At 51.2% G+C, this 20,668-nt stretch overlaps 1 protein-coding gene across 1 annotated transcript in view; it reads right to left on the minus strand.

Moving 5' to 3' along the window:
- STAC (SH3 and cysteine rich domain) overlaps positions 1–20,668 on the minus strand; it is a 111,238-nt gene that overhangs the window by 73,557 nt on the left and 17,013 nt on the right. The window contains exon 2 of the mRNA XM_049629050.1: positions 8,112–8,391. Coding sequence (XP_049485007.1) covers positions 8,112–8,391 — 280 coding nt within the window. The remainder of the gene's footprint in view (positions 1–8,111; positions 8,392–20,668) is intronic.

A 20,668-nucleotide genomic window follows, 5' to 3' on the forward strand; every position in this document is an offset into this window, starting at 1 on the left:
AGGGCTTTCTGAATTGAGATAGAAGCCCCACCCTCTTCAACAGCAGCCAAGTGGAATCGGGGAAAAGTAGGTGTCGGGATAGAGCACCTGCTCCACTGCCTGTTCTCCACTGATAACGCTCGGGAGCTTCCAGCATCGCAGGACTCGAGAATGCTAACGCGGGCTCCGAATATCCAGAGGGAGCGCAGCGCACAGCGTTTTCCAAACATACACTTTACTGGGGGAAAATCCGCCCCCTCCCCAAACCTGCGGAGCTCGCTTCTGGGGTTATTTTTAGAAGCTCTTCCCTTCGGTGTCTTTCATCATTGTGGACTTGAGACCCCGGAGCGAGTTTAAACCCTCTTCTGGATGGGATCTCTTCAGCTCCTGGAGGACCCTGATCGTGCTCCCCGAAGGCTTCTCCAGGCCAAACACAGCCACGCCCTGCGAACATTCCTCATCTGGTAGAGTCACCATCTCCACACCCCACCTGTGCTCCGTATTTTTTCAGTCAAATACGCCCCTAGCATCAACACGATTCTCTCAAGGGGGCCAGAGGAGCAAAGAATACAAAGAAATGACCTCGGTCGGACCGGGCGTTATATTGCAAGTTTGTCCTCTGGTAAAAAAAAAAAAGTAGCAGTTACATTAGTGCTACTTGGAAGCAGTGAAGACACCAGAGGAGAAGGATCCCGTTGGACAAAGCACCGAGGTCTCCGTACTGGATTTTAAGACGGACACGTACCATGACCCAAAAGAAAGCAATCTGCATGAAACTTAAGAAAAAGGTCCTAGAGAGCATTTGTGATTTTTCTCATTTAGAAGCTGTGCAGCTGCTAAAACAATCGTCTGGTCAACCGACTGATGGCAGCTCAGAGGTTTCATTCTATTCTAAGAACACACAGATGTGACATTTGCTTTTCCATATTCCCCTTGATTTCTGTTTTGGCCTTTCCCATCAAGAGACGACTTCACTGGCGAGTCAACACTGTCTTGTCTTTTTAGCTTTACGTACAAATGTATATGCGTCTGTGTGTGTGTGTGTGTGTGTGTGTGTAGTTTTTTCTTCCATTCAACGTTTGGTTAATATTTTATGGCTGTTTTTGAGCAATCAGATGACGTCAGGACAGGTCAGGAAACAGTTAAACTAATGGTCAAACGAGTATTAGCAGACAGGCCTTGGACTCATGTCATGCAAGATATCCTCATGTTATAATGTTACCATGTGACCGTTCATTCTGATGGTAACACGGTGTTATAGGTACATCAAGGCCACGGTCCATCTGCATTTTATGTTCATTCGTAGCGGAGGACGCTTTTATACTGCATCTAAGATTACAGATGTAGGGATGCTGTGAGTGCCTTTTCCAGATCTGAGTTCTTTCTCCTGCCGATGCTGTGACTGTTCGGTCTGAAGCCAACTCCGACTGCGAGCACGCCCCTGCCCTGCCTCTTCTGCGCAGGGCAGCAGAATCCGAATCCCTTCTCCTGAGGGCACGCTCCACAAGAAACCACTCTCACAAGAATCTCTACCTCAGGTCCAGTTCTGGGGCTGCTCACCTAAAACAGAGCCAGAGTTTTTTCCCCGGCGGTCGCCACTCGGATGGTTTGAAGGTGAACGATTCTTTGCGCAGTGACTGTATACGCAACTTGACATGTCAAGCACGGACATCCAGCTGTTTTGCTAAGTATGTGTTTAGGAAATAGGAGCCCGTTGGATAGGCTGTCTTCTAAGTGGATGCCGACTAAGAACATTTAGTTAATTAAAAAATAGTTTGGGAAACAAGGCATGAGACAGTCAACAGGAGAATGGAGTCCTTTGGAAAAAAAAACCTCTTTAACCGATGGAGTGGACTCGTGCATTGAGATAGTTATGGTGATAGGTTAGATATGGTGATAGTTATTTTGACTTGTTCAAGTCTCTGAAATTTCAATGAGAGGCAGATTACCGCAAGCAGACTCAATGCTCTCCCAAAATGAGGGTGCCGTTGATGGAATACATTTAAGTTGATACATGATGCAGAGGAGTCCCCACCCCTCATGCCCGTGGCCAAAGCCTGAGGGTGGCCAGAATCGATCCGCTTGGTGGGGAAAAGATGCCCATTAAACCAAGAAGATTCTCCCAGTCTAAGGCTGGGTCATCAGTCTTCTTGACTCAAAGGCTGGGAAAGTCAGCACTGGGGCTGAGGTACACCTACCTATTTCTCTTATGTCCCATGAAAGGTTGGGTTGACCGTCTTTGGCTTGCAGAGCTGACCCATTTTTCTAGAAGGGGACAGCCTAAGGAGGTGATCGTAAAAGGTAGCCATGTCCTGGAGGCAAGATCAGACTGGCAGAAGGGCCTGCCACAGTGCCTGCTCAACCCAAGGGTCTGTGTGCCACATTTGCAGGGGAGGTGCAAATCTGAGGACAAGGGCAAAGCTGGCGACTGGGAACGAGCTATAGAGTGAAAGAGGTGAGGAAATTAGCAACATACAGGTGGGGTCCTGGTTTACTTTCACTGGTAGATGAAAATGTGTAGCCTTCCCAGCTTTAGGGCACAGTCAGGCAAGGAACAAATGTGAGGCCCTATCAACCCAATGAGTGTCCATTCCAAATTAGAAATCCTAGACAGTGAGAATGCCAGGTTCCTTTTACTTTTTATTTTTTTAAAGAGTTTTCATTTATTTTGAGAGACAGAGAATGAGAGAGCAGGGGAGGAGCAGAGAGAAGGAGTGAGAGAGAGAGAGAGAGAGAGAGAGAGAATTCCAAGCAGGCTCCATGGTGTCAGCGTGGAGCCCCACGTGGGGATCAAACTCATGAACCATGAGATCATGACCTGAGCCAAAACCAAGAGTTGGATGCTTAACTGACCGAGCCACCCAGGCGCCCCAGATTCCTTCTGTTTTTAAACAAACATCCATCAGCTAGAAAACCTCACAAATGAGATTTGACTTTTCCTGGCCATCATGATGTAGCCTTTGGTTCTCAGCTGAAAGGAAAAAAAACCTGCTCTAATACGTTTTCTGAAATGTCACTCTCAGGAGATAGCAGCAGATAGTCTTTCCCTGGAATCTGGGATATGAAAATGACCTGTGGTTGGAAGGAAACGAATCTTCAGGTGATACATGTAGAGACAGGAGGCTAAGTCTGAAGAGTAGGGAAAGAGAAAGGGGACAGATGGACTGTGCCCTGCGATCCCAGACTAGCGTGTTCCGTGCCTCGTCTCAGGAAGTGAGAACATTTGCCAGCCTCTGCTTCACGTAGCTTCCTCTCCTCACCTCCCTCCTTGGCCACCTCCCTTTCCCCCTTTTTCCTGCCTCAAATTGCTTCTCTCATTCTCCTTCCTTTTTCTTAGAAGGAGCCTGCCTTCTTTACTTCGCTTTCATCTTGGAAAAGAGCAGTGCGCCTTGATGATGATTCCTTTAGATGTTCATTTATTTAATTTTGAGAGAGAGAGAGAGAGAACAACCAGAAGAGGGGCAGAAAGAGAGGGAGAGAGAGAATCCCAAGCAGGCTCTGTGCTGTCAGCGCAGAGCCTGAAGTTGGGCTGAATCTCATGAACTGTGAGATCATGACCTGAACGGAAACCAAGAGTAGGACGCTTCACCGACTGAGCCACCAGGCACCCCTCTGTCTTTTTCAAGATAAAATGGCAGCTACAATATAAATTTAATTCTAATAAAGGAAAAGTACAGTGAGAATTCTCTTCAGCACGGGGCACATCTCTTGGTGATTTTCAAGATGGGAGTCCTTCAAAATTGTTGCTGTACTTGAGAAGTACCTAAATCCTCCCTTAGGGTATTGATTGTGACATTCTTCAGAGGCAAACTCATTTCTGTCACTCATTTTCAAAACACATGTTCCTTTGTCTTTTCACACCGGTCACAGTGAGATTTAAACTAGAGACACAGCACCACCCATTTAAGGGTTATGGATAGCACTGCCTTGAAAAGGCCTGGTGCAAATTTGTGTGGAATTGAAAGTGATGCGTTGGACTTGGAAGAATGTTAGGCAGACGCGCAGACTAGGTTGGAGGCCAAGTTTCCTCAGTGTCCTGGGCATGGAACACGAGACCCTCTCCCACCATGCTCACAGTCAGATCCAAATCATCACTTCCAGATGGAGAAATGGAATGGAAGGGTGGTACAGCCCCCAAGACTCGTGCAGTCTACCACACAAAAGAGGTTCGATAATCAAGAGGCCACCCTAAGTAAGCAAGGAGGAAGACTGGATTATGGACCCCATTCTTCCCCCCTCCCTGTACCTGTGCCTCTGGCCAGGTGGCTCTGAAGTCCCTGCCACCAGAGGCTGAGAGCATTTCTCCATTCCTTGGTGTGGGCTGGGTCCACGCTCTGGTGGAATGCCACCAATCCAAGGCTTTAAGAAACTCTGTATGCCTCCACTTGTCCTCACCATGAGGAGAGCACAACCGGGCTGGCCCACTCGTCCAAGGAAGGGGTAAGAGAAGAAGAAAAGCATATGCGATGGCAGCCAAACCCCAGCTGATCTGAAGATGCCTGAGTAAGAGTCAAAGAAGGCTACTCCAAGTGTTGGCGTTTGAGAGGACTTGTTTGTTACACAGCGTTACTGAGAAACCCCTGAGTGATACAAGCGCTGCTCTGAAATGTGGCTTGTTCTAAGGAAGAACATGAATAATGGTGGCTAGAAAATGAGAGTGTGAATGGATAATGGTTCTCTGAAGATGAGGACAGCCCTGTGTGTCTGTTTGCAAGACGGGAAGATGTTCCTCCCCATTCTGAACATCCCACTCCTTAACCGGGTCTCGGCCAAGCGTGAAGGGAAACGTAGAATCCCGCCTTCCTGGCCACATTGGAAACCACTGACAGGTCCGAGCTCGGCGACGACAGACGTGGGCTTCTTCGGGAAGCTCAGACATTTCAAATCTCATTGTGAAGACTATCAGATAGATAAGGAAGTAAGAAAAGACTTTCGGATGACCACAGCCTGACAGACGTTAAACTACTCAGCACTCACAAGGGAAGCCATTCATTCATTCACAGGTCAAGTGCCTGGGGTAAGTGGGTTATAGTCTCACTGAAACTTGCCTTTTAACTTTGCTCCTTGTTCCCAACCCTTTCCTCTAAAGCCGCATAGCATGAGTCTCTTGACTCTCCCAACATGGTACTTGAAAACACAGCTGCACATCCCAAGTCTCGTACACACCAAACTCCCAAAGCTTCCTTAGGATTTTGTTTGGACGCACCGCTCACCATTCGGATCACTCGTCTAGACACCCACTCGCTTGTCCATATCCCTTATAAAATATGAAATGGAGAATTAGAGACAATCCTCGATGTGAACCTAAAACACTGCCATGTAGATGAGGGGCTTCTTAACGTGTGGACGTTATTTTTCCAACTATTTATGCCTATTAAGCTTAACTTTTTTCTGTAAAACTAATTTGGTTTATCCTGTGAATAGATTTCTCTGCTTCAGGAGAGTAATGACTATTTTCTCCTCTAATGATAACCAACTCCAATGGGCTCCCTTTACAGAGAAACTTCTAGATGCCTGGTGCTTCCCATCTGCCAGCTCATGAATCCATTGAAAACCCTGAGGTTTTCATAGCTGTATAGAATGAGGACACAGGTTCCGAGAAGGTGAGTCACTGGCACTAGGTCACACGGCTGCATGGGGTTCAACTTCAGGCTGATTCCATGAACGTAGTCTTTCTACTATCCTCACCCCCTCACCTCATTTTATCTGGGAAGGGAAAGGCTAATTATGTCATGGGAATAGGCAGGAGAAAAATACGGGTCAGCGTTCTCCCCATTCTGTGCACTGACCAGAAAGGTGTCTCTTTGCCCACTCCAAATGAAAATGGCCTCTCACCATGCGACACGACAAAGCCATCGGCTGGAGTAAGTACGACAATCACGTGACTGGCCTCAGAACCCGGATGGAAAGGAACCAACAGAGGCCAGTCTTGTGATCTTCAACCGAAGTTTTCTTCTATGATTGTGGTGGACACTGCTGATGCCTTGCCCAGATACCCCTACCGGGTGTCCGGGGGCAGATGAACGGCCTCCCAGAGGTGTCCCCCTCCTAATCCCCAGAACCTGTGACCGTGTTACGTTACACGGCAAGGGGAAATCAAGGTTACAGACAGAAAGAAGGAAGGCCGCCAGTCAGGTGGCCTTGAGACGGAAGGATTATCCAAATGGGTGCAAGAGGGGCAGTGAGGACCAAGGAGACGGCAGTGTGAGAAAGACGTACCTGCCATCATAACTCTGAACACAGAAGGGGCCACAGGCCAAGGTGTGGACAGCCTATCAAAGCCGGAGAAGGCAAGGACATACACTCTCCCCTAGAGCCTCCAGAAAGAAACGTATCTCCTGACACCTTGGTTTTAGCCCGCTGAGACCCACCGCGGACTTTCAACCTCCAGAACTGTGAGACAGTGACTCTGTGTTGTTTTAACCTCCTAGATTTGTGATAATCGGTGACAGCAGCGAAAAGCCCCGACTGCTCCGGAGATGTGTATGCTGGCTCCCGATGGCCCACAGCGACCCCTTTCTCCAGACAACTGCCTTCAACGGAGCATGACCCACTGGACCCAGCAGGTTAGGGAAGGGCCTCCACCATGGGAGGAGGGAGGGGCCACTGCCAGCAGGATACAAAAGGCTGGCCTCCAGGAAGGCCGGGCTGTGTAACCCTGGAGCCAGACTCCCGCCAGGCGGGGACCGCTTCCTTATTTAGCGACTTCCCTGCCCCATCTGCTTCCTCCCTCCCCCTTCTCCCCAGGGTGCCCCCTCAACAGATCCCAGACGTCTAACTCCCCTCTGGGGCTCTGCTTCTAGGGAATGTGACCTGAGGCAACGGTCACCCTCAGAAGGGATGCCAGCCTGTAGGAAATTGGTGCTGGAGGGGACACGGCAGGGTCGGACAGAAGTGCCTGCGTCAGGGTAGGAGCGCTGGGCCGTGAGGCTAGAGAACATACCAGCTTTTGCCTGGGACCTCGCTGGGCCCCGGGCCTGGCTTGCGAGTCTGAGGTTCTGGACCTTAACAGCGTCCCTCCCTGAAACGTTCGTGGCCAAGCCCAACTCTGAAGCATTTAGGACGTCAACGAGCGGGAGCAGATCTCCCACACCTGTTGGCCTCAGAGTACTTAGGGCACCCCACGAATTGGCCCAGCGACACCTCTGGAGGGTCAGGGGCATCTCAGGAAGACGGGGCACAACTGGATTGGCCCTGCATCTTTCATTTTCGGCCTCGCTTCCATTTGGGATGACCTCTCCCTTCTCCTAGCGGGGATATGGTGGGGGGGGGGGGACATCCTCGGGCCCCCTGGGAGCAGACACAGGCCTGTCTCCTTGCGCTTTCTTCCTGTTCTGCGGTGACGGGTCAATTACCAGGGTATACTGCTGCTCTCGAAACAACGGGTTCAAGTTCACTCTGAATCCCACCCGAACTGCCTGTAGCTGGGACGTTTTGGGGGGTCCTTCCTGTCATCTGGGCACACCCCCTAAGACTCTCAGGCTGCCGCCACGAGCGGGTTCGTGCCAGGCACAGAGACGTAATGGCGGCTCCATCACCTTTCCCACCCCGTTCAGTGCCTCCCCCAGAATCATCCCCCCCACACCTGCCCGTCTGGCTCATCTGCTTGTAATTCACCAAGCAACAGACCCCCCTCCCCAGGCTGCCCAGACACACGTCGCCGTGCGCCCTGGAGCAGATGCTGTGATGTGTCACTCGAGCCCCCCTGCAGAATTCCACGCCCAAGCGTCCCACGTCTTGCTTGCCTCCCACCGATTCCCTCTCTGCCAACTGCCCTTGGCTGAAAAGAGCTGCTCCATTCAGGATCTTGCCCCCTCCCCAAGGGCTGCCCGTACGCAGTGAGAGGTGAGGCAGGGGCACCACGTCCCGGACCTCCAGCCTCCAAGCAGACGACCGTACAGGGCTCCCTGGGGACCCGGCCCAAGTTGCACCTGCTTCACCATCCAACGCCTCCCTCTGCCCCGTCCTGCCTCCCTTCCCTTTGCCCAGCTATCGATCCCCCAAACAACCTGCCCTCGTGCACGCCTCTGAGGCTCGGAACCCGTCCTGGAACCCGGACCCGGGCCGCACCGCTCTCACCGGCCTGTCCGGCGGGCGCGGGGACCTGGAGGTGGGGGTGGGGGAGGCCTTACCCACGATCATGTGGTTGCACACATCGCAGAAGGTGGGCTTCTTGAAGATGTGCTCCTGAAAGGCGTGGGCCTTGCCGCCAGCCCCGGGGTGCAGGGCGGCCCTGGTGGGTGTGGACGTCAGGCTTCCGGGCGCAGGGAGCGGGCTGGAGCTGGGGCTGACCTCGGCCAGCATGTCCGCCTGCAGCTTCACGTCGCTGTTGGTTCTCTGGAAGAAGTTGTCGGCGCTTTTGCTCCGTAAACTCTTGGTCTTGAAAGAAAGTGATCGTTTTAGTTTCTGGAGCTGCAATGCAATGACAGAACACACTCTTACGATCGATCATGCAGACTCAGGCTGTGGGGGTGAGGTCGGCTGCAGACGCTTGTGCCATCCCCCCCCCCCCCATCCCGGGACACCCTTGGACCCAAGGAGGCTCACGCGCGTCCCTGCGTGGGTGGGGCGAGGTCAGGGCCTGGAGGGAGTTGGCCCGTTCTCTCCCCGCCCCCTCCCGAGCCAGAAGACCCAAAGAGCGCGCACGGCGCCTGTGCTTCTGCCCCTGCTCCTGGAGGTCCTACCTGCGTGCCATCAGAATGTCCCGTGACACTGGACTTTTGACACCACCTGCCTTCTGAATTTGAATCACTGGAACGACTAAGCGTTCGACCTTCTGGGCTCGGTGGCCGCGTCTACGATGCCAGGACCTCTGCTGGATGTTCTCTCTTATGGTCACTTAGCAGCCACCCATCTCTATACACAGCAGAGCAAGAGAGGCCGCTGCGTGACTGGGAATCCACGTGGCCAAAGTATCCACGGAACACGAACTAGAAACTCTCAAGCCTGCGTGGGTCTGAAGCGTACGGACGGGTAATCTGGGCGTGGGCATGTGCGTGGGATTATCTGTCTGACCTTCTCTGCCCTTCTCCCTGCTTTGCTGCTGGGTTTTGGCCATGGCAAACGGGATCGTTTTTCCTTTGACCTCAGAATTGGAATTACGAAGGGTTAAAACATGGGTTTGGCAAAGCCTTATGGCTTTGGTCCGGTCTGTACCACCAATCTAGCCTTCACATTGGAGCCAGAAGGGTCTTTTGGAAACACAGATGTGAGCATGTGAGCCTGGGGGTCTTCGTGAAGTTTCTTGAAGCTTCATGAAGTCTCCTTTGTTCTTAAATCTAAAGAGACGCTCCTTGTCATGGGCTCCAGGAACTGGCAGATTCTGGGTCCCCGTGACAGCTTGCACCAGCGTGTACCTTGCTCTGTCCATGGCAGCCACGGTGGCCTTTTAGAAGTCCGTGATATTTACTATGCTTTCTCCTCACTGCCCCTTTTGTGCAAATGTTTCCCTTTCGCCCAAATAAGAGGAACGGAGCGCTTAGTGGCTGTGTGGTCTGCGAGAGGTCACTTTACCTAGAAGGTAGTTTCCTTTCGTAACTGAATGTCCAAGGGGACTCTGCCTGTCGCCTGGAATTAATGTCTTTGACCCAAAGCTGCAGATAAAAAGGTGGTAAAGCACACTCGTCTAATAAGGCCCCCTGCAAGTGTGGTCACCGCCCCCCCCACGGGATATATAAGATGAGTTGATAAGCCCATGCCAAACCTAGTCACCTCTGCATCTCCCCTCCAACCTCTTCCATAGAAGATCAGGAAGATGTGGTCTTCGGTGCTTGGGGTAGACTGCAAAAACGCCCCAATTTTCTACCCTTCCTCTTCCCCATTCACCTCTGCAATGTGACTTTGCAGACCCACCAGTCCAAGGTAGTGTAACTCCTCACTCCTTGGATCTTGTTGGTTTGGGGAATTTGACCAAGAGAAGGTGGCAGAAGCAGTTCCGAGCCAGTTCCGAGCCCAGACCTCAAGCCGCCTGGCATGCTCTGTCCTCCCTCTTGGAAACCAAACTGCCACAGGAGCTAAGCCAGTGCAGCCTGAAGGATGATGACGGGCACACAGTCCCGTCACTTCCCATCACATGAGCAAGACCCCTGAAGCACAGCCACCCTGTTTCCCTGCGTGGAATAAAGAGTCTAGATGAGACCAGAAGAACCGTCGAGCTGAGTCCCATCCAAATCGCCAACCCACAGAACCATCAACTAAAGAGATGACTGGTGTTTGAAATCATTAGGCTGGGTGTCTATTGTGTGTAGACGCAATACGTTGCTTCTTCCCACCTTCCTGGAATGTGGTGGGATTGTCATTCCTTGCCCAGGTGATGTTGGTTGTGGCTGTGGGAAGCCAGGGAGCCATCCAGGGAAGAGGCCTGCAGGGCCGTCTAGCGGAGCCCCACTAAGGCCAGCAATGAGGCATCATTAGCCAGAAAGTTCTGGCCAGAGAAGCAGCAACACCCTACATTAAAAGGTCAGAGACAGCGGGCCCTTTTCTCTACAGCCCAAACCCACCAGAGGAGCTACAAACATCAAAGGAGGAGGAGGAGAAGCTCACAAGTTCTTTGGGAGTTGTTTGTTCTTGTACCATAACCTGGCCCATCCTGACTGATACAGGGGAGCAGGGCCGCGCGTCCTTGGGAGCCCTGCATTTATTGTGAAGAGGACCTTCCCTATCTAGCAAAACTAAGTGACACGGGGCATGAAAAGCACTCGCTGAAACAGCCACACCAAGGTGGGGACCCGGAAACCGTAATGGAGCAGAACAGACCTTCCTCACTTCCGTTCCTTCCAGCTAGGAACCGGGCGGGTGCTGGAGGAAGGAGGGATTAAATAGATGGGACGAGAGTTTTATTTTAGACAGATTTTTAATAAATTCAAGTGACCAGGAAGTTAAGGAATCTGCCAAGATTTTCTCATGGGCTGTGGCAACCTAGGGCGAGGGTGGTTTGTCAGACTAAATATCATCACATAGAAAAATAAAGTCTTTTTCTGTCTCCCCTCCCCCTGCCCCCCATGGAGTTCTGATGGTTCAATAAATGGGCTACTCTCGTCTCCAAAACGGAACAATAGCACCCATTCTGATGATAATAATGGCACCTACCCGGAGGGCTTCACCAGGAGCCCCTTCTTTATCTTCCCAGTCATCCAGAAGGCACTGCTGTTCTCCCCCTGGAGAAATGGCCCAGGGAGGTTAAGGAATTTGCCTGAGGTCACACAGCTCACGTGAGTCAAGACCAAGGTTCAGAATGAAATTTACCTGCCTCTAAACCCACCCTGTTTGCACTGCCAGTGATTGACAGGTGATGGAGGCGGGATGAGGGAGAGTTACCCCTCACCCCCAGGGGGATGGAACTACTCTTGGTGTACGTTTAGAATGGGAAGGGAGGTGAAGCAAAAAAGCAAATGTATATTTTTGGGAGCTATTTCCTTTATTTTATGTCTTTCCAATTTTTCAGAAGTAGTAAGGCGGGGGGGGAATGCCTTTTTATCAAAGGGAGCATCAGACTCCCCTTTAAGGCTTCTCTAACAGACCGTGCGTCTCTTCCCTGCTAGGACAGGGAAGGTGATGGGGTGTTGCTTATGTACGTCCGGTCTGGTCTCCCTCCTGTGCTCATGTGCTTTATTTCTGCCCTCAGAACCTGCCAAATATGGCATTCTGTGTTCCCTGGAAGGTTAGCATGATGTCAAGACACCTGTAGCATTTTCCTTGTCCTGGGGGATGCGGCTGGAAATTGTGTCAGACTTTTCAGAGCCTGCCTGCCTGTAGAGCTGGAGAATTTGCCTCGGAAGCCAATGTGACAGCTCTTTTTCAAGTGGACAGCTTAAAAGAAATGCCTACAAGTTAAACAAAGTCTGAGCAGTGAGCTCAAAGGAACACACTTTCTCCAACTATTCCCAAGAGGAAAAGCCAGATGGGAATATATACAATGCAGAAATAGAAGCAAACCCTGATAATAGCGGGAACCGCAAAATGATTAGCTTCCAGGCCCCACTGCCACAGCCCGGCTCCTTTTATAATAATAATGGTTGAAGGAACAGATACTCTTGAGTACTTTGCCGTTTGCCAGAAACGGCTCTATATACTTTAATTCATGTTATTATCCTCGTGACGTGATGAGCAAGAGATCATTCACTGATTCAATAATTCATTCAAGGAATATTTATTGTGTCACGACTATGAGCCCGGCCCTGACCTTGGTTTTGCAGACACAGCAGCGTAAGAAAGTAAAATCCTTTCCCTTAAGGGTTTCAGGTCTAGTGGGTAGAAATAGAAAGTAAATAAATAATCAGAGATGTACGTAATAGCATTTGGGTAAGGATAAGAGCCATGAAGGAAACAGAAGTGGAGCCAGGCTTTAGGAGGTGACAAGGAAGGCTTGTCTGGTGACACCGGAGCAGAGGCACACAAGAAGTGACGTCGTGAGGCACTGTGGAGAAGAACATTCTGGGTAGCGGGGGAAACCAAGGGCAAAGGCCCTGACAAGGTGGCTGTTTGAGGAATACCAGAGGTCAGTGTGTCTGGGGCAGAAGGTGGAAAGAGAAAAAGGGCAGAGAGGTCAAGGGTCAGCTTCATGCTAGGCCTGGCAGGCCAGGGCAAGGGCCTTGGAACGTATCCTGAGGGTGACAGCATGAGCAGGGAAGTGACAAGGTCTGGCTTGAATTTCCAAAGGGTTACTCTGGCTGCTGTGTAGAAAACAGACTATAGGAGGCCAAGATGGAAGCTGGGAGACCAGTTAGAAACTCTTCCAATTATCCTGGGAGAATTACTTTTGGGTTGGCTTGGCCGAGTTACAGTACAACATGGCTGAATTTGGGGTATATTTGGAAGGTGGGACCAACTGGGCCTGCTGAAGGATGAGACGTGGAGTGTGAAGGAACGAGGGGGCTCAAGAATGATTTCAAGGTTTGGGGCTTGAGCAAGTGGTCAAACGGAGGGCCTATTTTTTCAAATAAAGAGCCCTAGAGGAGAAGCAAGTCGGTGTGGGCAAGGAGTGGGAGGCAGAGTTGCGTTGGGGAAAGTGAGTTTGACGTGCTTATGTGGAATTTCACGTGGAGCTGGATATGTGACCCCCGGGTTCAGGCGAGAGGTCTGAGCTGGGGAAATACATGTGCAAGTCATGAGCACGTAGGTAGTACTCACAACCAAGAGACGTGATGAGATCACTGCGGTTAGTGCGACGCTGAAGAGAAGTGCTCCGAGGAAGGAGACCTGGAGGTCAAGAAGACGAGGGAAATATTACAAGGTCAAGAAGATTGAGGGAAAACAAAGGCAGCTGAGAAGGAGACACTGGCGAAGAAAGAGAGGGAAGTTTTAGAAGCTCCGGGAATAAAACGATTCAAGAGGAAGAGAGAAGAACGAAGCTTATCCAATAAGTCACGTGAGGGCTAGGGGTTGGCTTGGACAATGTCTTTGGGGGACCTTAACGGGAAATGGCTGTAAGCCGTGGAATGAAGATCCATATCCAGAGCTCTCTCAACTCCAGAGCCCCTTCGGTCAAATGGACTTTCGTAAGGTTTTCCACCCCTGACGTCCTCCCCGGTAAAAAAATCCTCTGTTTGGCGTGCCCTAGCTTCCTGGTGCCAGCTGGAATGGTAGCGATCATCCATGTGGATTATTGAGGCAATCTCACCAACATCTGACCCATTCGTGGCCTGATTTCTTTTTTAAAAATATTTATTTATTTTGAGAGAGAGAGAGAGAGATGAAGAGAGAGTGCTCAGGCACAAGCAGGGAGGAACAGAGAGAGAGAGAGGAAGAGAGAGAGAGAATCCTAAGCAGACTCCACGCTCAGCACAGAGCCCAACATGGGGCTCGAACTCACCACCTGTGAGATCACGACCTGAGCCGAGCTCAAGAGATGCTTCACCGACGGAGCCACCCAGGTGCCCTGAAGCCCGATTTCTTTTAAGACAAACAAAATCTATTCCAGGTCCTGATTGGCTTCAGTTTGGATGTGACTTCAAAGTCAGTTGATAGTCCTCTTACATCTACCCGGCTTGGTCAAAACCAGCAAGAACTGGCTGTTTGTGAGTATGTCGGCAAAGCAACGGTTACTGAGTGTGATCGATTGAAGGCCCATCAATGAGCGGTGTGGCTTGGGCAGGCCCTCAAGCTCCTTAGCTTGGAATCTATCCAGTAAAGAGAGAGGAAGGGCTTGGTGGTTGCTGAGTTCCCTTACTGCCCAGTGCGGTGAGGGAACACAAAAGACTTTGAACGGTCTCCACTTACAGGAAGTCTAAGATCTAACTCTGGAGACGAGTAGCAATGCTTGAGACGGTCCAAGGGTGACACAAGACCCTAAATTATATTATCAAGTGATAAGCAGAGTGTTTTCATCACGGCCTATTCTGGTATGTCAGAAAAGGGAGCTTTCAATGGCGTCTGGAATAGTCCGGAGACATTCTTTCAAACCGTAAAGGGTGAAGTGACTTCCAGACACCCAACTGAACCGTGTAAGTGCCCCCCTGCCCCATTCACCTGTAGGTTATATACCCAGGCTCCTCACTGTGTGATACAAGACCCTGGTATACATACACCTGCCCGGCATCCTCTAGTCACCCCTCCACCATCCCAGGCGCGCAGACACAGTAAGAGAAGCCCCCACATTTTCAGTGATGCATAAGCCTTCAATGCCTGTATTCTGCCCGGAAATGGCACTCCAGCCTACCTGGAAAATGCCTCATTGTCCTTGAAGGCTTTTCTCTGGCTTCCTGCCTGACCCTCCCGGCAGGTGGACAGGGACTTTCTCTCCTGCGTGACCCAAGTGTGCAGAGTGGAGACATCTCACCGTCCTTCCTGCCGTCCGCTCTGGGCTCCTCTCCAGACCATCAGGCGACTTCCGACACGTGCCTGGCACGTAGTAATGACATTCATTACCCCGGCAAATAGCTATTCAGCTCCTCTTATGCACCAGACTCTGCCCTAAGGGTGTATGTAAGTTACCTTTTGATGTTCGTGCTGACCCCGAAATAACGTGGAATAACGTGCCCCCAAACACCCAGAAAGTGTGGCAGAGTCAGGATTAGCGTCCAGGACGGGTTGACTTCAGAGTCCCAGCTCTTAGCCTCTACACACGTTTGTTAAATGACGGCCAGGCAGGCTGATGGATGGACTGAATGAGCGCCAAGAGCCAGACTGGAGACCTGGATGCAGAAGCAGGAGCGAGTGCGTCACGAGCAGGTGCGCCGGGGTCCCCACGGGATTTAAGCGGTGCTCACAACTGGACTCCAAACATACCCGGTGTGTGGCACACCCTTCCCGAGAAGCTGGCCCGACGGGCCCTCCAGGCGTGCTGGCAAGAGTGGGAAACGACGGTGATGAAGGCCACGTGTATGGGTGCGTGTGGGGAGGTGTCCGAGGCGAGGACGGCAGCCAGGTGGAAGGAGCGTAGAGGATGGTAAGCCGCAGAGACCCACGGCAGGTGTTCCGGAGGAAGAAACCGGCTCTGAACGCCAAGTCGGGGTAGGACCTGGGCGTCTCAGAGGCACACCCCGGGGACGGACAGGTTGGGAAGCCGCTCCCTCTGGCCGTCAGGCTAGCTGCCGTGTCTCCTCCAAAGGCGTTTCTCCGTAGCTCCCAGGTCCACGGCGGCTAGAACAGGAAGGCTGTGGTCGCAGGGAGCTTCTGCCTACTCCTCACCTGTTCCTCTTTGCCGGAGAAATTGAAGATCATCAATTTCCCGAGATACCAGCATCTTCCTTTCTGAAAGTCCTAAAGGTGGTGGAAGTTTTGTTTGGGGTTTTCTTGGTTCTGTCCTGAGAACAGTCCTCACCTACACCGTTTAAACCAACAGTGAGTCGGTTAGATCTTGTTTCACGGCAAACATCAAGGTAATAATTAATACCTCACTCTTTTGGTACAGCGATACGCGTGCACACACACACACATACACACACACACACACCCCTACTTTTTATCTGACGTACCTTTCCACGAAACAGCCCTGTGAATAGAGCAGGGCAACTATCACCCCCAAGTGACAGATGAACGAACGAGACACAAGACGTGAAGTGACATTCCCGAGGCCCACAGAAGAGGACGTGCTTAATGGGGAGGAGACGAACGGTTTTAAGGACCATCTTATGTGCAGGGACAGAGGATGATCCCGAAGCCGAGGAGGACGCACTCAAGGCTCTGCCCTTCTAAGCCTGTGGGTCTCCGGCAACGTGAGCACACAGGAGTTACTTAACTTCTCTGAGCCTCGGCTTCCCCATCCACAGAATGGGGATAAGAACACTTGCCTTGCAGGTATGTCTGCCTGTGCAGGATTAAGTACGAGGAGCATCTAAACCCGTAGCCTAATCCTGGCACTCAGGGGCCACGTCCTAACGCTCAACGTCTCAAAATCCCCCGAACACCACTGTCCTTTCTGGTTGGCATGAGGTGGGGAGCATGGCTTTTATCCTTCCCCTTCGTGTGGATGCCAATTTCACAATCCCGGGGCCGTTCCATCACCCTCAGGGGTGGCTCAAGATTCCGCTTGGGAAAGAGTATTACACGTGCTCAGAAGAAATACTTTGAGAAGACAGAGGCAAGGGAAGATGGTACCTCAAAGACCAAACTCAATAATAATAACAGGAATGAGATGCCACTGTGTTCTGGGAAGCCCTTAGGAGGCTGAGATCTACAGCGTGAGGGACTGAGCTGCACTACGACGTACATCAGAGGTGAGCTGGGTGGAGGGGGCAGGCCGCCATGTGGGAGGCGTGTGGGGAAAAGGCGATGAGAAAATAAATTCAGGAGAGGGTATGCATTATAAACCTCCTCGTTCTTCTTCTCGGAATCTTCGGAAGTCTTCATTTCTCACCCACACTTTGGCGAGGGGGCCCTTTTTCAGGGAGGATATGGGCATGACCTGGATTAGGATGGAACCCGTGGGCCCATTTGGGAGTAAACTCCTGAGCCCCGGAATCCCGCCAGAGACAGGGCCTGCCTGACCGGGAGGCTGGGACTGAGAATCCTGAGCCTGAACCATGTGGCCCAGCAAGTGGAAGTCACACCGGGCAGACTGATGCCGTGGCCAGTCCCCTCTCCGCTGCTGCTGTCACCGTTGTGACAGCTTCCGAGGAGGGATACAGCCCCAGGGACCACATCATGGTTTTTATTCCCACGAGCAGAGAGAGGGCTGGGCCCCAGGAAGGCCAATGAACACAGAGAAAATGGAAAAGTGACTTCTAAAAGATGGAAAAACTGTTTGTTTGTTTGTTTTTTTTTCAGGGGCAAATGAGTTTAGAATGGGGATCGTTCTTGATTCTGATTCATACATTAAATGGTTCTACTGATGAAGTGATGGATGAAGGAACAAAAGTATTGACACTTGATTATGCTGGGCCTCATTTATTAACACCACCTCCCACAGTGCCTTGCAAATGGTAGGGACTTATTATGGGCTGAATTGTGTTCCCCAAATTAGTATATAGAAGCCCAAATTAATATACATATTAACATATAGAATATATGTAGAAATATATATTTCGAGCCCTAACCCTTGAAACCTCAGCATGTGACTGTATTTGGAGACAGGGCCTTTCTTTCTTTCTTTCTTTCTTTCTTTCTTTCTTTCTTTCTTTCTATTTAAAGGGTTTTTAAAAATTTTATTTATTTTGGGGGTGGGAGGGAGAGAGGGAGAAAGAGTGAGCATGAGCGGGAGGGGCAGCAAAAGGGAAAGAGAGAGAATCTCAAGCAGGCTCCACGCTGACAGTACAGAGCCTGATGCGAGGCTCGAACCCGTGACCTGTGAGGTAATGACCTGAGCTGAAATCAAGAGTCGGATGCTCAACCACCTGAGCCACCCAGGCACCCAAGAGGCAGGGCCTATAAATCGGTGATTCAGCTAAAGCGAGGCCTTTAGGGTGGGCCCTAATCCGGTCTGACTGGCGTCTCTACAAGAAGAATGGAAGCCTGGGTGGCTTGGCTTGGCCATGCCCTTTTGCCGGCGCCTGTCCTTCCTCACACACGTCCCTGGAGACCTTGTGTCCATGATCTAAGTTGCAACTCCGATGTTCCTTCCCACGCCCTTGTCCCAAGTCTCCCCTGACTTCTCCGATTCTGTGCAGCTCCCGGCATCTCGCCATCCCTGTAGGAATAGTACGCCACCACGATTAACCCTCTGCATACTTCCAGTCTATACACTGCGCTCAAGAGCTATTCTCTTCCTTCTCGTATCGCCAGCCCACAGGTGTGGGTTTGGGGATGGGGACGGGCATTCCGTGTTGAATACGTGAATGCACGACTTCCTGCCTTACATGTTGGAGCCGTCCCCGTTTGGTAGTGAGAACATTAAAGTAGACTCATCCTTTCGATATTTTGGCCTGTTAGAATCTTCTGGAAGAATTCTCTGAGTTTTTCTCATCCCTGATCTTGAACGCCATTTTCTGCCAGTACCCAAGGCTGATCCCTTTTCCTGTGCAAACGTCTCTTGTATTCCCGCTTCTCTCCAAGCCGCGCCAACTCTGACCCTCTCCCGCTGCGTTATGGCTTTGGTCTCCCCCTTTACAACCCACTTGTGCAGGCTTCTCTTTCAGGGGTTGGGGAGGGTTGTCTGCCCGGCTTAGGCAGGAGCTGGGGCCGAGGGTCCAGAACGGGCACAGGGGTGCGTCCGGCCAGTCTGCGGCGTGAGGGGGTGGAACGGAAGGAGACAGATGAGTGTGTGCCTGTCGACCTCGAGCCCTGAAACCAACGGGAAAGCTCTCCTCCTCACATTCAAAGGGGGCAAGAGAGGTGAGGGCACACACGCGAGGCTGAAGAGCTGCGATGGTGGCCGGGCGAGCCCGATGAGGGGGCTAAACCCCGAAAACCGGGAGATGGCCGTAAGATGACCCAACGACCTGCAGGGGCAGGGAGCACCTTCTACAGTATATACGCCGGCCTTCATGGACAGGCAGAGAGTAAAAGGGAGCTGTGGTTTTCAAATGGGCCCCGTCACTCCCAGACCACCCCCTGCGGGTGGATGCCGCCGCGGTGGGTGCCGGCCACGGGAGCAGCGGTCTGCTCTGCTCCCCTCTCGCTTGCTGTATGGAGAAGGCACCGGGAACCAAGGCCTCTTGGCGGCATCTTGGCGGAACATACGGGAGAGTCGGGTTCCCACGGAGACAGGCCCTGAACCGGTGGGCCCCCGGTCTGTGTGCTGGTGCCCAAAGGCACCAGGAACGCGGTCACATCGGGGCCTCTGCTCCTGTTCTCTCTTCCTGCAACGCCCTTTCGTCCGCACGGGTAGCTGACTCCTCCCCTCCACCAGCTCTCTGCACGAAGGTCATTTCACAAGAGACTTTCCTTGACCCCCACGCTCTGCCCCCCGCCCCCGACCCTCTTCAGAATGCTTATTGCTACTTTAGTTAAGCTTTTTGTTCTGAAAACCTTGAAACCCACACAAAACCGGCAAGAATAGTTCCACGAATGCTGCTCACGCCCTACACTCAGCTTCGCCAATTATGGACGTTTGCAAGATTTGCCTCTTATTATTCTCCCTCAGTAAAGGGTATTGTTTTGATCGTTGTCATCCTTGCTATTGTTTTCATCGGTGAACTATTTCAGAACGAGCTGCAGAGGCCGTGACCCTCTATCCCTAAATATCCCAGTAGGTCTCCGCCAAGAACAAAGATACGCATTGTGTTACGTAAACGCGATGCGATAAATTAACGCTGATGAGATACTATTATCTCTTAGGCAAGTCATATTCAAATTCTGACAACCCTTCAGGATCTAATTTAAGATTACTCACTGCTTTTAGTGTTCCTGTATTTTCTTTTTAATTGAAGGACAGTTGTCACACAATGTTCTATGAGTTTCAGGTGTACAACATAGCGATTCAACAGTTCTATATACATTGCTGAGTGCTCCCCATGATAAGTGCAGTTAAGTCTCATTTAATTTGGAATAGTGGCTCAGCTTTTGTCTTTGGGACAGCCCTATTTTATTTCACTTTATTTTGAAATGTTTTATTTATTTTTGAGAGAGAGAGACAGGGAGAGAGAGAGAGAGAGAGAGAGACAGCGCAAGCTGGGGAGGGGCAGAGAGAGAGAGGGAGACACAGAATCCAAAGCAGGCTCTGGGCTCCGAGCTGTCAGCACAGAGCCCGATGTGGGGCTCAAACTCATGAATCGTGAGATCATGACCTGAGCCAAAGTCAGATGCTTAACCGACTGAGCCACCCAGGAACCCCGTGACAGCTCTATTTTAGATAGATCGGAGCTTGTAGAATCTGTCTGTCTTGCAGAATGTCCTTCAACCTCGGCTTGTCTGATGTGTCTTCAAAGATTTAGATTATGCATTTTAGGCAGAAACATAAAAGTGATGCTATGACCTTCTCCATATATCATATCGGGGGCCATATGATACCTATTTGTCACTTTACATTTTATGTTATATACTCATCCATTCACTTGTTGATGATCTGCCCCCCAAACTAGAAGGTAGTCACCATGGAGGGCAGAGAAGTTTCACTGTTCCATTAACTTCTGTATCTCAGAGCCACAAACAAAGCCCGGCACGTGATAGGTGCTCAAGAAATAGTGAGAGGTGTGGCTCACTCTAAACCAGAAAAACTGCTTACCCCCAGCATCCTCCAGAGAATTCCAGAAAATGTTCCTTCTCCTACCTATTCTTGAGCAGTTACAACATGCCGGGCGGCCTCGAGACACCTTGAGCGGCCGGGATGAGGCCTGTATATGCGTCCTTGGGGTTCTCAGGCACTTACTTCCAA

The sequence above is a fragment of the Panthera uncia genome, chromosome C2, assembly GCF_023721935.1.
Source record: "Panthera uncia isolate 11264 chromosome C2, Puncia_PCG_1.0, whole genome shotgun sequence".
Lineage (NCBI taxonomy): Eukaryota > Metazoa > Chordata > Mammalia > Carnivora > Felidae > Panthera > Panthera uncia.